Raw genomic sequence first — 17,500 nt, 5'->3', positions numbered from 1 at the left:
ATTGCTTGATCAGGCTAAAACAGTGTTTCTCAAACTTTTAGATTTCATGGTCTCCCCTTAACTCTAACAGTGTACAAATGGAACCAAATGGACCCTAACGGGTCCATTTGGTTCCATTTGTACACTGTTAGAGTTACAGACTTTAAGGGTCAAATTAGACCCCCATAAAGGAACCCACAGTCCCTGGAATCCACTTTGAGAACCACTGGGCTAAAACAATGACTATATCCGTTAGATTTAATGTAGGCTATGTAGCCACTAGCCAGCCAAACTAATAGTTTTTTACTTTAATCTGTGTTACTTTGTCTAAAATGTCATAGTGGCCCTGGCCACTCAGTGCTATTCAATTTAAAACATTCAATTAATTGTGTTGTTCATTTCTTTGTTCTGTATGATGTCTCACTCTTTCCATGTATAAAAATCAAGTCTGATATCATTTTAAAGACACCTTTGTCTTGTCAAATAGGTCCACTCAGCCTCTATGGAGAGGAGGCAAGGGAATGCCAGTCCATTGACCGTCAGGCACAGCACTCAAAAGAAGACCTGTGCGGAAATAGTGAATGAAGCCAGGCAGTCCCTACGCGTCCTGAGCACACAGCGGCCGTTTACCCCCAGGGACGCTCACAGGCAGCTGTTTGGAGACGCCCAGCGTGACAGCAGGCCTCCATCCACCTTCAGGTTGGACATCAACTCGGCTTAAGCCATTAAGACCGAGCTTGTAGATCTGCTATTTCTGTGAAAAATCCTGAACATTTGTGGAAGTCTTATGAGTATTTTTGACCCGAGTGTCTTCTAAATGCTTCTAAGGTTTTTGAAAACCGCATGTTTCTACATCAGTGGTTCTCAAACCTTTTCATGTCAAGGACCCCCAGAATTATATGTATTTGGTCGCCAACCCCGTCTCAAAAGAAAATATTATGTATCAGGGACCCCCAGAAGCAAATAGTTCATGATTTTTCAAAAAGAGCAGGCATTGACACTGAGGCTTGCCCACCTGCCCCAGGCAGGTAAATAAATCTTTAGGGCAGGTGAAGTTTACTTTCAGGTTGCCCGACCGGGCAAGTGCTTGTTTAAGTGGGGACGCAACCGTCTATAAACACAACACGAGATATCTGTCTAAACACCTGAACGTGGCCAGATCGCTCTGTCTTCTGGTCTGTGGAATGTAAAATAAGAGCACTGTTTACCTATAATGTGCCGTTTTCACTGTTGCTTAAAATATAAAATAGGTGTGAACCCATATAGTCATAATTCAATCATAGCTATGTAGGTATTTGCATACAAATTTAGATATGACATTTTTTAATCGCACAGCACCAGAAAGTAAAACAAAATTTGTGTTAAATTGAACGGTAATTCAGCGGTAATTCAAATTTTTGATTGACTTTTTGGGCATGCGATTGTGAGCTATTTTGGCTCTTTTCGATATTTTGGAAATTCTTCGAAATATTTTGAAACCTTTCCCCTAGAATGACTTGCCCAAAATAGAGATATTAATTGATTATTTAATTAAATTATACATTATTTTCTAATAATCAATTATATCGATTCGTTCGATCAACTGTTGCACCCCTATTCTAGTTCCCAGGTTCGCACGCAACCTGTCAAACTCACTTTTCCTTTTCCTTACAGTCTTCATGCTCGCAATTTTGACAGCCCCGATTCACGACCAGGGTCAGGCAGTCGCCTCTCCCCACTGACCCATGTAAGTTTTCTCAAAAACAAGCCGACTCCACACCTGTGCACAGTATTTCACATAGTGGCTCATATCCGTGTTATGGTTGTGTAACTTGTGTAAAGGCCGGAAGCTGTTAATGGTGGGCGTCCTCACGTCCTGAATATTAGTAAGATGAACTTTCACAGAACACAAATGATCTGCATCAGTGAATTGAATAGATCATGTCAAAGGTTTTCTAATTTTACATTTATTTTATAACTGGGGGGCCAAATACATAATCATAATCTATTTTTTATGAATTTAAGGCCTATTATTTCTACAATTGCTACACATTGCACCTAAACCTGTAGATAGCCATTTGGGCATGAAAAAGAATTTGAAGGGTACATTTATGTACTGTTTATGTTCAAATCATGTATAGGCCAATTCATGTATAAATCATGTATAAAATAAAATATACATTATTTCCGACCATTTTCCATTTAAAAAAATTTAACATTTTGGAAAAAATGCACTCATAGTACAATCCTAGCTGTCTGCATGGGCACATTGTTTACTTTACTGCATTGCTAGCCTTTGAGAATGTAAAGTCATTGTTGTATACTGTATGTCTTGTGCTAGAAGCCACATTTTCCAGCAAGCTGTGATGTTGCAGAGCCAGTCAAGGCCTGTCCCAAGCCCCCTGCTGTGCCACTGGAAGAGAAGAGGGCATTGGCAGGGACACGGGCGCGCCTCCTCAGGGCAGGATCTCTCACCGCATTGGCACCTGTACAACGAGTGGCAGAGGGTGAGGACAGTTAAAGAAGGATGGCCAGATGACAGGCATACACTTAAAAGTCGGGAAAATAAAAAGTTTGAATATTTGTCCCTTTCGTTAACAGTTATGGATTTGTGTGAGTGGATATAATTACATAATCTAGCAGATATACATTGAAAATGTAATTAAATCCTTTGTGCTGTTGAACGCTTTTCCTAAAAGCAGGACAGGATAAATTTCAACCTGGTGTCCCTATAGTTTTTGGAAATCTACGATCTACAAGCTCACAGCATGTCACGATAGCCTAGTAAACTGACTCCTCCCATCTTCTGCATTCGAATGAAGGCAGGAAGAGTCTGGTTTACGAGGCTAATGTCGCGATGCATTGTGAGCTTGTAGATAAACGATTAAACATTTTGTTAACGGTGGAACTACAGGGCCACACTTTTATACAAAATATCTGTCAGGGAATTTTTATATAGTGAAAAGTAAAATTACATCACATAGGGTGTGTGAAACCCCATCAACTTGAAGAACACTTGGATTAAGATTCTCTGTTCCCACAGCCTCTGCACTACACATTAAAATCCTCATTGTTCAGTTAAATTATCGTGCTGTGTCCACAGTAAACTCCTCAGTGTTAATCTATCCATTTGGTAAAATGAACACTAAGGATATTGCCGTGTATTAAGCCCAATTTAAATACTTCTTCTTACAGTGTTACAGTGTTGCATGCCAAAAATGGCTGATCCAAAAGCTCACAGTGGTCGAGCTTTAGACTCTACCTCAGTTGAACTGGTAAAAAAAGGAGGAAAAAAACGGGGACCATTCAGTTCACCTATTGCTTGCAGCTTTAAATCATCCGTGCTGGCAGCTGAGGAGCTGAAGAAGCTTTTCTCAAAGGGAAATGAATGGATTCATTCACAAGCCAATATTATACCTGATTTACATTCTCGGTGGCTGGCTTGGGTGAAGAACCTACTTTATTGGTGCCGTTTTGAATGGAAAATGCATAATCTCCTTCCAGATCCTTTGCCTGCTATGGTACAATAGTGCAGTAATAATAATAGCACTTGTACGGCCTGTGAATAACCTGTTGCCACGTCCCCTTCTGCCGTCTTTAGCCAGGGAGAGATTAAGTCCAGACGAGGAACAAAGGCAGCAGTCAGCCAAAAGAGAGGACAGGGGACCCCCCAGTGCAGACCACACTGTGGTCCACGGCACCGGCCCCCGCAAACCTGGCCCGCGCAGAACAGCAAGTGAAAGGTATTAACGGTATCCTCTATCCAACTTGCTCTATTTGCCTCTCTCCTGCAACCTCCCACCCGCTCACCCACATTTTTTCCCTTCTTTTTTTAGCAATGTGACAATTTGACAAAACCTATTTTCTTCCTGAAAATGTGTATATCAACGAATCAAAGCAAAACAAACAAATAAATATAATTCAGACTAAATCGATTAGATTAGCCCTAGAGTGCCAAAGTCCTGAGGTCACACCCACTAGAATGTGTTATTTTTTGTATTGGAATCCCCAATGCCAATCTCAAATCACGTCATATAAGAACTGTGTTCCAACAATAAAGAAACCACCCTAGTGATTTGGATAAATCAGTACTCTTTTAACTGTCAGTCGATGCGTCAGATCCGTATGAGTAATATTGTGTTATATTTGGAAGACTCAAGACTTCCAAATTCCTGCCTTTTAGCAGCAGTGATGGCAGACTCTGGTGCTCTATTGTAGTTTGTCATACAATAGTATAGATATGGCTATTTTCGCTATTTAAAACATATTTTGAAATTAAAAAATGGTTCCCCACAAAATGTATAATCTTTAATAAAAATTGATTAAATCGATTAGTTTGGTTAGCTGTTGCAGCCCCACTGTACAGCATTGAATAATACTGTCTTCTTGCTCTTAGCTAAAGGCAACTCTCTGCCATTGCTGATGTTTCTGCGCTTTCAATGTGTCCAATTTAAGGCATTTCTGTCCACTTGTTGCTTTCTCTTTTGTAGAGAAAATGTGTTCAAGGTAGAGTGCAAGAACCTTTTAAGTGTGTGTGTGTGTGTGTGTGTGTGTGTGTGCGTGCGTGCGTGCGTGCGTGCGTGCGTGCGTGCGTGCGTGCGTGCGTGTGTGTGTCTGTGAGAGAGAGAGAAATACAGACAGACAGACAGACAGAATGAGCTTTGCTCCCGTCATGGGAGAATATTGTAATACAACTTCTGACTATAAAAGCGAGTCAGTTATCAATCATTATCTTTATTAGATTGTTATTGCACTTAATAGTACACCTGTACAACTTCCTCATTATATCCCATAACAAAGCACTTACAACGACGCACATATTCCAGTGCAAAAACCTTTTTATAAATATTCACTCATTAATGGGGGTCCATGGCCAAGTGGAGTAGTAGAGTAGAAGGGAAGGTATTGGACATTTGGAAATACTCAAGTACAAAAGTACAAATACTTCAAAATTGTACTTAAGTACAGTACTTTTTTTTATGCCGACCTCATCAGCCGTGTGTCAGGGTGGGTGAGGGACTGTAACTCTGGAGGGGGGTTCGGAGGCTGTCGTTAAATTCCGTCCGCCTATCGATTTGGTTGAGGCAGCAGCCGTGCCTGTGGTGGTGGGGTGGGAACGACCCATAAAACACTTTTACTGGAAGTCTGCGCTATCGACACCCCACCCCACCTGCGCCACCTCCTCACCTCTTGCCTTACGAGCCAAGTTGACACGCAATAAGTGTATGACACGTTGCTGACACCGTTAAGAAGTCAAATGTTAAGAGTTTGGGCCGAGATCACTTCCAGCGTCGTAAAAGAATTCCACAATGACATCAGAATGACGTCCCAAAGATAAGGTTGAAGAATCTGAATGTCCTGTGTTCTCTATTCTCCTGGCTGTTTCAGAATGTTCTGTGTTCTCTGGGTACCGTACTGGTACATTATATGTTTGTAATACATGTTGCCAACAACAATCAGTACAGCATATCCTGGTGCTCATACCGTTCCACCATGCACTCCCTTGTGCATGGTAAGCATTTTGTCTTGTGAAGATTTTACCTGAGCCACTTGTGCAGGTCAATGTTTTGCTTTACTTCTTGTTGTGCTATTTCTCTAATGGGCCTTGGTTTAACTTGTTTATATTGTTGTCCATTGTACAGCACCTTGTGACATTGTTTCAAAAGTGGCTTCATAAATAAAATGTACTTGCTTACTTACTTACTTTTGTAGCAACTAGAACTACAGATGAGATAGCTTGGAAAAGGAAACTATCTTTACCAAGATAACCTAGAATAATTTACTCTGAGAGGTTATGTGCAGCATGTGTGTAACCAAATGAACCCGAAAGGGTCAATTTGTTTCCATATGTACCCTATCAGAATTGTATACCTGTAATGGTCCATTTGGTTCCTAACTACAGTATCAATCATTTAACTGGACATTGTGTACTCTCTCACGGTTAATTGAATACTCCGGAATATACGGTGTAGTAGTTTGAGGAGATAGACCTTTCTTAGCAGAAAAATAGAGACAGCATGACAGATTAAAACGTTGAGTTGGGGGAGATGCGTGTAGAGATAGGAGAGATTAGCCATCCACTTGGTTCCTTTTCTCCCAATAAGCCAGGGCTTTATAGCTCCAAATGGCTCTCTATTAGATTTGGGTGCCCATCTGGGCAAGGCTGGCAGCAGCAGTGTGTTGTGACTGCAGCACACTGGCCAGGCTCTAAGACAGAGATGAGGTCATGTCTCAGAGAATGCTCTATCACACAAAGAGGCCTTATTACCAGACTCCTAATCCTATCACACAGAGCCATAGCCCGCCTCTGGCATTCGCAATAACATGGCCTGGCTGGCACTCCTGGCTACATGTGCCCCGCCAGCCTTCGCCAACCACTCACCGGAAATAGCAGAGCTGCAGGCTCACACCGTGTCGCGTCCGCAATGCGTTGTGAGCTTGTAGTTAGCCTATTTTCGTGGCGCGACACTGTTGTGCGATGAAGTATGAATCAAGCTTCACACGCCCCTGAAAACCTGCTCTCCAGACCGGAATTCATATGTTATACATAGTTTAGTCAATGTTTGGGTGTGATGCCATTAAGCAACATGTTCTGAACATGCTCCAATAGGTACTCTGTGGACACTGTGACAATTGTCAGTGACATTGCTGTGTTATGGTCACATTTCTTCCTGAGACCCTCTAGCCAGACTGTCTCATTGAGAGTCAAAGCTAAATATGTGTATACTCTGCAGTACCTATCAGACTCACATTCATTGCAATATATTATACAGTAGGTCTATTGTATCCAAAAAAGAATAACATACAAATTGAGGTTTCAAGGTGGATTTAGAATATAATTATATTTGAAGAAACAAGTCTACAACAGTAGCCTAGTGCTAGAATTAGACATTAGTACATTTTGCATTTTAGGTATATTTTATTTGCAGTACTGGGAAGAAGCTATTACCTTCACTGATCCCATATTCCACTATAAGCATATAAGAATAGGAAATTAATGAATGTGTATTTTAGGTTTCTTTTATTTGCAGTGGAAATAAGTTAGTTCCTTCACTGCTCTCATATTACTGTCACAGTATGTATATTCACCATACACCATTACACCATACTAATTTAAGTCCTATTTAAAAAAATGTTTTTCTAAAAAATGCTGATCTTCACAGGCTCAGTTTATATATTATATACATATATATATATATATATATTATATGTCTTACAGTTTTTAGAAAGTGCCCACAAATGTGGATGCCAGTTAGAAAGTGGTTAAAGCCTGCTGGTCTCCTTATGCCAAAAGACTTTGACAGACAGGGACACGCAGAAGGCAAAACACCACTATGCAGATGGTAACATGACATGAGCATGTTATTACAAGGCCCTTTCGGTTGTTGGTATACACAGAGGTGGTGAGACTGCTCTGACGGAACACAATGACAAAGCATGAACAGCTTCAGCTCGGCCTGCCTGCCAGCCACAAAGTTAAGACCTTACTTCCTGTCTGTTACAAAGTGCAGTTTGTGATGCACACATCGCACAGACATACTGTACAGTAGGGTACGCACGTAGAGACAGAGAATGTGAGAGACTCTCGCATTCATACTCTCTCTCTCTCTCTCTCTCTCTCTCTCTCTCTCTCTCTCTTATACACAAATTCATGCACATGCATATGCACACGCACGCCACACACACACACACACACACACACACACACACACACACACACACACACACACACACACACACACACACACACACACACACACACAAAGGAGAGAGATAACACGTGCAATTTGTGCACACATGTGGTGTAATTTGAGGTAAAGGGCTGTTATTTTAACCTCTGTTGCAATGGGGACACCCAGTGGCCGACGAGGAAAGTACATGTATGTACTGTAACACTGACATGGAAACAGTTGGACAGAACACAAAGTCAGCAACTTTTCAGCACACTGCACTCTTGGCACCGATGGATTCTGTGAATTCTCCAATTTCCATATCCTTCTAAAGTTGTGTTTCCTTTTTTAAGGTCAGAACTGGTTAGTGGAAAAGTCTAAACAAAGTCATTCAGCTCTGTTTTAATGTGAGCAATCTGATGTAACTTTGTGTTTGTTGTGTGTCTACAGTGTCATAAGACGTCCAGATGCTGACTCATCTGTCAAACCGACAGAGTGCGGAGCTGCAACCAGAACAGGTTTGTCCAGATAAACTTAACTGAATCTCAGCGTTCTCCCAATGCAAGAAAGCATCCTTTTAAAGGAGAAGGAGAGAAACAATAATGTTCTAATCAGTATGGACTTGGGCAGAGTGTTCTCCTCATATGTAACGTTAACTTGCCCACTCACCTAATGCACTCAGTGAATTTCTTGTTTGACCAAGATATATTGAAACCAAAACATGTTTGGGTTTATACTGTAAATCATGTCTTGCGTTCAAACTAGACCAATTACAGATCAGATGACTCAGTAAGAGACAAAGAGAGAAAAGCAATGAGAATGGGCTTGAAGTATAACAGTACACAGCAAAATCCTGAGTCAATTTGTACACTTTTAGTGCTAAATCCAAAGTTACATTTTACTGTAGCAGCAGGAGGTGGAATGTTTTGTTATAAACAACAAAGAATGAGTCGGCATAAAGCAACGATGAAACTATTTATTTATTCTAAGCTGTGTTTCAATATGTAGTCTTCTGTTTGTCTTATGCAATATCACCCACTCACACAAACCATCCATTGATTTTGTTAGCGTGCAACACAAAATCTAATTTATTAATCCAAAAGCCTGAAGCTAGATACTGTATTTTGAAATCAAACCAAGCCCTACTTAATAAAAGCCAGTCTTTGTGTACTGAGAGTCTGCACAGTAAAATCCTCGTGTTAGTTAGTTATCCATTTGTAACTCTGAGCTTTAGTGCAAATCTACACCCTCAGAGTTAGATTACCCATTTAGAAAGGGTACACATTATGTGTATCATTATTTTATGCTTTAACTATTAAAAAATAGCAGATATACAAGCTCACAGCGCGGCACCGAGTGCCGCGCTGCGAGCTTGTAGATCTGCTATTTTTGAAAAATCGTGAAAATTAGAATTTTGACCTGATTCTATAAGTGTCTTTTGAATCCTTCTAAGACTTTTTGAACAACCTATGTTTCTGTGTCAGCAATCTGGCCAGCCATCGTCAAAGAAAAGGTCCTTTTCACTTAACTGGAGCTCAGTTAGTCTGTTCTTGAGAGACTACTATGTCAGTGGTTATCAAACCTTTTCATGTGAAGGACCCCCAAAATGATATTTATTTGGCCACGGACCTGCATCTCAAAATATTTAGTTCCAGGGACCACCCAGAAGCAAAATTTGAGTTACAAACATTCGCTTTGAAAATACATATATTCAAAGATTTGCACACATTTTCACGACTTTTTCAAAAATAGCAGATCTACAGGCTCGCAGCGCGGCACTCGGTGCCACGCTGTGAGCTTGTATATCTGCTATTTTTCACTGGTTAAAGCATTCAATAATTCTAGGCCTAAATGGGTTAACAGAGAAGATTTGACTGTGTACATATAAAATAACACAAGCATGGGTGTACAGTAGGAATGGCACAGGCGGAGGAATGTAAGGCCGTCTCCAACACAAACACCCATCTCTCCTCCCAACCCAGCAAGCTTTTGCTGACTGTCAAACCCTGATGGTGGGTGTTGTTGCTAAGGGCCTGACACCCACCGACAGAGTCAGCCAGCCAATGGGTGACAGAGCTGTTGGTTCGGGCAACCGCGGTTTCCTGCATCGCACCATGCGAGGTGGAAGATATGCAAATGTCTGTGTGAGAGAATGACCGTGCACGCTTGTGTGTGTGTGTGTGTGTGTGTGTGTGTGTGTGTGTGTGTGTGTGTGTGTGTGTGTGTGTGTGTGTGTGTGTGTGTGTGTGCGTGCGCACGCACACACTCACACAAGCACACACAAACAAATGCTCATACAAACACCTCATCACATGGTGAAATCACATGTTTAATTTCACACAGGCTCTTGGAACAAATCAGAGGAAGTAGATGCGGATGGTGACCTTTTATTCTGCCTTCAAACTTCCTGAATCTAATTTATTTTAAGACGTGAACTTGCGAACTGCTGCTCAGCATTCATGTGTATTGTGTGTGTGTGTGTGTGTGTGTGTGTGTGTGTGTGTGTGTGTGTGTGGTAATTGTCTCGCTGCACTTGCTATCCTGTATCCATCCTATGTCTATATATGCCATTTAACTACTTATAAGGCATTATAATCTGCTAATAACACAGTTATAAAAACTCATTAATAATAATAGTTTTAACACATTATAATAATGTTATAGTGTATTATAATCACTGTTATAATGCATTATAGTCTGATTATAAGTCACTGTAAGTGGCTGGAAGGTGTACTGTAAGTAGAAACATTTTGTATACTGCACATGCGTCTCTGCCATGGTAACAGCCGCATGCTGCAACAGTGCCCAAATTTGGAGATGACTGACATCAATGATACGTCTGGGTTCTCCAACATTACTTCTGAGACTCCTACATTCCATCCCTCATATACTGTGCACGCCCCATAACCCAAAATGCACATAATTCGGAGCACACTTGTTTGAACGGGCAAGGACTAGTAAATATAATTATACAGCGCTATTAGTAGATTACAATGCAGCATAAGTGTGTTTATAAAGCATTATAGACATGGAATGCATAGCAAGTGTTACGCATGTCTCTGTCCACATTTCAGAGCTGGGGAATGGAGGGAACACAGCATGCCAGAAGGAGGATGTGGAGTCACTGGTGTGGAATAATCATATAGCGCCCTTTATCCAAGAGCTGGAGTCAATGGCTGCAGGTACAGTGGTGTGGGTGATGTATGGAACCCCAGAGAAATATGAAAACCTGTGTAACACATTGGAGGTAATGCAGGGCCCTGGTTCAAGCATCTCTCTAAAACCTATCTTATCTACACAGTGGGTGGTGGTTGTAGCTCTTGCAGCCATATATTGATAAATGCACAGAATATGTGCAATCTGTGCATGTCATAGACTGGCCTCCAAATACTATGATAATGGGTACTGCGTTATTGTGCGTTAAGTAGTCTGACAACCAGAGGCCGGGCCATACGTTCCCAACAGGCATTGTGTTAGGCATCATGTTATTATTTTATTTCCCCCCCATTCATTTCATTTTCAACCAGTAGGCTGCTAAATCGATTTCTTTCTTTAATGTCGCCACACGGTCATGCATGAAAAAGCACTGTCCTTTCAGCCATTGAAGAAAGGCAAACAACAGCGTTATGTCTGGGGGTCCCAGCAGGATTCTGCCCTAGCCTGAAACTGCACTCCGACATCCATGAAATGAAATCTATGGCTGTAAATATTTTAGCACCCCTACCAATTTAATGGAAAATTCATTTGAAAGATAAATATTAAATATTTATTGTACCAAGTGCCTTCTGGCTCATGCATAAAACGCCCATTCAGTTTCGCTGGGAAATTGCAGTGAAGTGTCCACCGTACAGCTGCCAAGGTTTTTTTAATGGCCAGACCCTGCTTTCTTTCTTCTTTCTTTTTACGAAGGAAAACATTTATTTTACCTCAAAAACAGGGAAAAAAAACTCCACCCTTTCTCTCTTCCTCTGTGTCAAGAACGAAGCAGCCTATTGAAGTATTGTTGCCCCACACTTGACCACCGCAACTCGGAGCTGTTTCTTAGAAAAGGGAGGTCCCACACATTAAATGTTATTTTACCGCTGGCCAGTGTACTGTAAGATTGATGGTGATGATTTAACCTTCAGCCCATCGTGCAGCGCTATACTAGACTGCACACCACATAGCAGCGCCCTGGCTTTCGACACATGTAACACGTATGCAGACGTGTGCCAACCAAATAATAGTCGTTTGCATTTCGGTGAATTGCCCTCTGTTTGAATTTTGACACATCAACTTTAAAGTGCGAGTCAGGCACGTGCACACATAGACCTCAAAGGGGGCTTGAGCCCCTGCCCCTTTATCTGTCTGTAAAAAGTGAATGCAGTTATTACTACTAGCCCTTACCCGTTCAAAGATATGAGCTCCGAAATGATGTGCAGTGTGTGGATTATGGGATGTGCACTGTACACACAGTATATGAGGGATGGAAAGTAACTTTAACTGGTGCTTGCATGCTAATATGTAGGAGCATCAATGTAAGAAATACCCGTTCCACACTCCCCCCCCCCCCCCCCCCCCCCCGTGTGTGTGTGTGTGTGTGTGTGTGTGTGGGTTTGTGTGTGATTGTGCATGGCCTGAACAACAGCGCCCCTCCCTTAACATGTGTGGTCACAAAAGGTACTGTAGGCTAAATAGATATAGATACACCATAAAAATGCAATTATACAGCATACGATTTGTGAAAGTGACAAACGGGCTTCACAGTTATGTCAGGTGTGTTCATATGCTGATGGTGATGCGATTTCAGATCAATTGCTCCAGCCACTGAGGAGAAACGCGGTTTCAGACAGACACTCAGACAGACAGACAGACATTCGGAAAATTATATGTTAGATGGTGAAAGAAATGCAAATGCCCACTTTCCATGCCATACCTGAAGGAAGCATTCAAGAGAATTCCCTTGTCCAAACTCTGCTGAATTTGACTGCAGCATCTCATGTTGAAAGAATTGCCCTCTCTGTGTAGAAATCCATGCCGTTAAGCCATATCTCCCAGTATTGACTTGAGGCCCCTGCCTCTCTAACATTCTCTTCCCGTCCCTGGTGTGAGTGTTGCAAAAGACATGCTCTTCCCTTGTGTTTGCCAGGCGGGCCTGAGGCCTCTGTGGACGCACTGTGTGAGACGTGCGACGGTCTCCACGCCGCCCTGGCGACACACAGCATGCTCGGCCGCCGCTGCAAGAGGAGGGCAGCGATCCTCCGAACACTGTTCCGCCTCATCGACATCAACTCCGCCCGACTCAACCTCCACATCGCCAAACTCTGCCTGGCGGTGAGGCCTGTGTGTGTGTGTGTGTGTGTGTGTGTGTGTGTGTGTGTGTGTGTGTGTGTGTGTGTGTGTGTGTGTGTGTGTGTGTGTGTGTGTGTGTGTGTGTGTGTGTGTAAGGGTATGCATGATTGTTTGCAGGGGTCATCTCCATGCTGGCTGGTGGTGGACAGTTTTGTCAAAATAGAGGGTATGCGCGTGACATCATCCTCATACTGGAAGTTATGCAGGAACGCCTACTGAGTGGCAAAAAATACTTTCTGGTCTTGACAGCCCATACATCCAAACAGAAAAGCCCTATCCGATTGCATGAAACGAGGTTAAACAACATTAAACTCACTTTGCAACTCACTTTGCCACTCGATTTGCCATTCACTTTATGCATGCACATACCCTCTATTACATTTTTGTCTCTGACATACACAATTAGTAGACAAATGCATAAAGAGCTAGCCCTAAATGACCATTGCAGGTCTGTAACTGTAAGGGTCCATTTGGTTCCTTTTGTACAATCTGAGTTATGGGAGTCCTTGAAAATAAAACGTTAAAGAAGATCAAAATAATAACATTACAATGTTGTGTAAAAATAATCTAGAATTTGCCACTGACGGCGGCAAGTCTTGCCATGGACACATTTGACATACTGATGATACTTAGTTAGTCGAAATGCACACGAAAAAGAAGAATTTCAACCACTTCTTTACGCTGTTAATGTGACAATAATGTTGATTCTGATTCTGTACTGTGGAAACATGTGCATTTTCTTGTCCAGCTGTGTGTCAGCGGAAACAACCTGTTAAACATCTGTAAGCTCATCTTCAAGATCAGCCGCAGTGAAAGCAACGACGTCCTGTTCCACAACAACTCCATCATCGGTACAGGCAACACTTAAACACCGTTATATTTGTATTCCTATTCACTCTTGTCCACTGCATGCCACCCACAGTGCACTGCACTTTTTCAGCTGAGACCCAAAAGATAAATGTGGTGTGAAAATAGCCGATCTACAAGTTCCACAAGCTACCGTAGTCGATCTGCTATTTTAACACTTTTTAGTTTTTTAATAATACTAGCCCTGCAAAGATATGAGCTCCGAAATGATGTGCAGTGTGTGGGTTATGGGGTGTGCACTGTGCACACAGTATATGAGGGATGGAAAGTAACTTTAACTGGTGCTTGCATGATAATATGTAGGAGCATCAATGTAAGAAATACCCGTTTCGTTTAATGGCTATAGAGATACTGTGTACCGATCTGCATGATTTTTGGACAACATCTGTAACAGGGCCAGACAACCGCCCACCTGCCTGCACACACACACACACACACACGCACACACACACACACACACACACACACACACACACACACACACACACACACACACACACACACACAGCTGGTTAAACATGTTGCCTCATGCTAGATGCAGAATAGATATGCCTCATGCTAGATGCAGAATAGATATAGATACACCATAAAAATGCTAATATACAGCATATGATTTGTGAAAGTGACAAACGGGCTTCACAGTTATGTCAGGTGTGTTCATATGCTAATGGTGATGCGATTTCAGATCAATTGCTCCAGCCACTGAGGAGAAACGCTGTGACAGACAGACAGACACTCACTCAGACAGACACTCACTCAGACAGACAGACAGACAGACAGACAGACAGACAGACAGACAGACATTCGCAAAATTATATGTTTGATGGCCATTGGGCTTAAAAAGCCCCCCCACGAAATTATGAAAAGTGATGACTCATCACTAAACCATATTTTTGTGCGTCTGTTTTTAGGCCAAGGAATGTTTTTCATGCCAAACCAATGCTTGCAATGGATTCAGAATAATTATAAACCCCTAGTTTGACCCGTCAGGCCCTCACATGCTACTTAAAGCAGATTTTTGTGGGTATTTCTTTCCTTTATAGTATAGTGTATAGTAAATGAAGGGGCCCCACACTTTTACCCCCATAAAAGAAATTGCTCAATGCTGATCGGCGGTCAGCAGGTTGATTCATGACTATATGTATTATAGACAATATTTTAGGCCAATAAAAAAAAACTATATACCAAATAACATACCTATGCCATAAATGCTAAGTTGGCAGCCGGACTAACATTGACTTTCCCCCAGACTCCTTGCTGGTGGTGTTGAGCACAGAGGACGCGTGTGTGTCCAGTGAGGCCCTGCTGTACTGTGTTGGCACTCTGAAGTTTCTGTCTGGCAACAGTGCGCTCCTCAGACTCCTATTGGACAAGAATTGCATGGGTGTGGCCCATGGGCTCATCCTGAGCCTCCACCCACTATCCACGCCTGGCCACACCCACTTCACTGTTGCAGGGCACATCCTTGTACAGGTGAGATGTGAGATAGTCATAGGATATTGCTAAACCGGATTCAGGGTCTTTTCAGTGAAATTTTCCTGCTATTTTGGGTGCAGCCATTCACTGTGATTTGCTGAGGGTTTGGATTGGACATGGTTGTCAGTGCTAAAAGTTCTGAATGCGTTGAATTGAGAGGGATTTATTCACAAACTTGGAACTGACATGGTGAAAATTGACCTTGGAGCTGTATCAGGTACAACACAGGGTTCAACTGGAAAAACAGATGGAAACTTCTTTGACTCTGGCCACACACTCAGAAAAAACCCCATCTCATAGTTTCTTTGGTTTGTCTATTTGGGTTAAAATACACAGTCAGATTAAAACGAAAAAAGGCAATGTGGTAACTATTCTGTATCGGTCTGGGCTGGCGAGGATGGCTTTGATTTGGACTTTCCTGCTGTTCTGAAACAATGTTATTGTTTCTCTGTGGCGTACAGGCTCCTCCCAGAGCACAATGCTCTCTGTCCCGGCTTGACCAGTACACACTGGAACTCCAGTCCCAAGCCCAGCTTGCTTCACTCTATAGAAAAGGACCCGCGGCTGACGATGCAAGTCGGCCTAACCAAACATCCTGGGCTGGCCCGGCTTGATATCAAACAGAGCTTGTTACACTGTTTTTAGTGGAGGGAAATGAGTTGTCAATAATGTTCCGGGAACATTCCTCTCGTTGTGGCGGCGCTGCGCATTTGAAATCAGTGTTTCCCTCCTCTCAATAGAGTGATTTATAGCCACAGTAAATTACTTCCTTTCCCTCTACTGCCGTATGGGGATCTGTGCAGGGCAGCAGCCAGCCCTGATTAGGATATGATACGATCACGTTGTGTGCTGTTGGATACATGTATACATATTGTACATGCTACTACTGTGTGCCACTGTATTCATTGTAGGGACTTTGATTAGTGTAGTTTCTGTTTGTACTGTTGTCCAGCATTTGTTTTTACAACTCTCCACGGCACTCTGTCTCTCACTCTCTCTCTCTCTGTTTGTCTATCTTTCTCACAGGCACACACACACACACACACACACACACACACACACACACACACACACACACACACACACACACACACACACACACACACACACACACACACACACACTCTCTCTCTCAATCATTTCATTCAATCAATCAATCTATCTATCTTTGGTATGTAATGTATCTTTATCTCTTGTTTCTCCTTGACCTGCTCTGACCCCTTCAGCTGACGGCGACCCTGAGGAACCTGGCGGACCACCAGGAGTCCCGCCCGCTCTTCGCCTCGCACGGCGTCCTATCGGAGCTCTGCGTGGCCCTGCGTCACCACCGCGGCGACCAGGATGTCTGCACCAACATCGCCAGAATATGCAGGTGAATATACTGCCGACTGCCGCTATTCACATGGGTGTGTCGTTTGTTTCTCTGTGCGGCGTCAGGCTCGGTTTCGCTTCTGTGAGCCGGTGCCAGAAGGGACCGTCAGAGTCACTTCTGACTCTCTGACAGGAAATGCTCTTTGTTGTGGTTAGGCATGTCTCTCTCCTCCTCCCGTCTCTCTTCCGTCTTTTGGTGAAAAAAAGTTTTGTGCACTTGACGCGAAAATCCCAGGAGGAGATAGATTTTTACTGTTTTTCATATAATTCCGAATTGTGGGAGACCTAAAGGTCAGAGGTCAAAAGTTAGAGGGTAAAAGTTGTTCGGCATGAGGAGACGCATACGTGTATACAGGTTTCATGGCTGTACCTAAAACACAGCATGAGCTATACCTGTTCAAAGATCGCACTTTCGAAGGCTTCCTACAGCGCCACCATTTGGCCGATTGCTATAGAAAATGATAGCACACTTCGCCACTGTAAACTGAACACATTGATGTTTTTATTTTCATTTTCTCACTAAGTATGTAGGAGTAGAAAGGAACCGAAAATCCCGTCTACTTACTAGATAAACAAATAAATAAACTAGAATTGACAGAGTCAATTTTGACAAGTGTGCCTGCAGCGCGCTGAATGCGCGACCTCGTGCGGCGGTTCGGACCGTGAGACTGTCCGCCGAGTCGCCTGCGTTTCGTTGTGAGAGGGTCGGTCCCCGTGAAAAACGCGTTTTGGCACGAAACGGTTACGTTTCGCGCGTTTGTGACGCCCCCTAGGGGTCGAAGTGGAAATGCTTTTGGGGATTCGTTGAGTATGCCACCCCCGACCTG

The 17,500-nt window shown here is 42.8% G+C and overlaps 1 protein-coding gene across 1 annotated transcript in view; it reads left to right on the top strand.

Moving 5' to 3' along the window:
- Positions 1-481: 481 nt before the first annotated feature.
- The window catches only part of armc2 (armadillo repeat containing 2), a gene marked incomplete at its 5' end in the record, with an annotated part of 45,327 nt that continues 28,308 nt past the window's right edge, over positions 482-17,500 (top strand). Inside the window, 10 exons of the mRNA XM_080744969.1 lie at positions 482-678; positions 2,334-2,446; positions 3,560-3,694; positions 5,347-5,365; positions 8,079-8,146; positions 10,703-10,810; positions 12,757-12,941; positions 13,708-13,810; positions 15,076-15,299; positions 16,529-16,674. Of these exons, the coding sequence (XP_080601095.1) occupies positions 482-678; positions 2,334-2,446; positions 3,560-3,694; positions 5,347-5,365; positions 8,079-8,146; positions 10,703-10,810; positions 12,757-12,941; positions 13,708-13,810; positions 15,076-15,299; positions 16,529-16,674 (1,298 nt within the window). The remainder of the gene's footprint in view (positions 679-2,333; positions 2,447-3,559; positions 3,695-5,346; positions 5,366-8,078; positions 8,147-10,702; positions 10,811-12,756; positions 12,942-13,707; positions 13,811-15,075; positions 15,300-16,528; positions 16,675-17,500) is intronic.

The sequence above is a fragment of the Nannobrachium achirus genome (genome assembly GCF_963921795.1).
Source record: "Nannobrachium achirus genome assembly, chromosome: 16".
Classification (NCBI taxonomy): domain Eukaryota; kingdom Metazoa; phylum Chordata; class Actinopteri; order Myctophiformes; family Myctophidae; genus Nannobrachium; species Nannobrachium achirus.
Note: the sequence above shows the minus strand (reverse complement) of the source record. Positions and strands in the feature narration are given on the sequence as shown.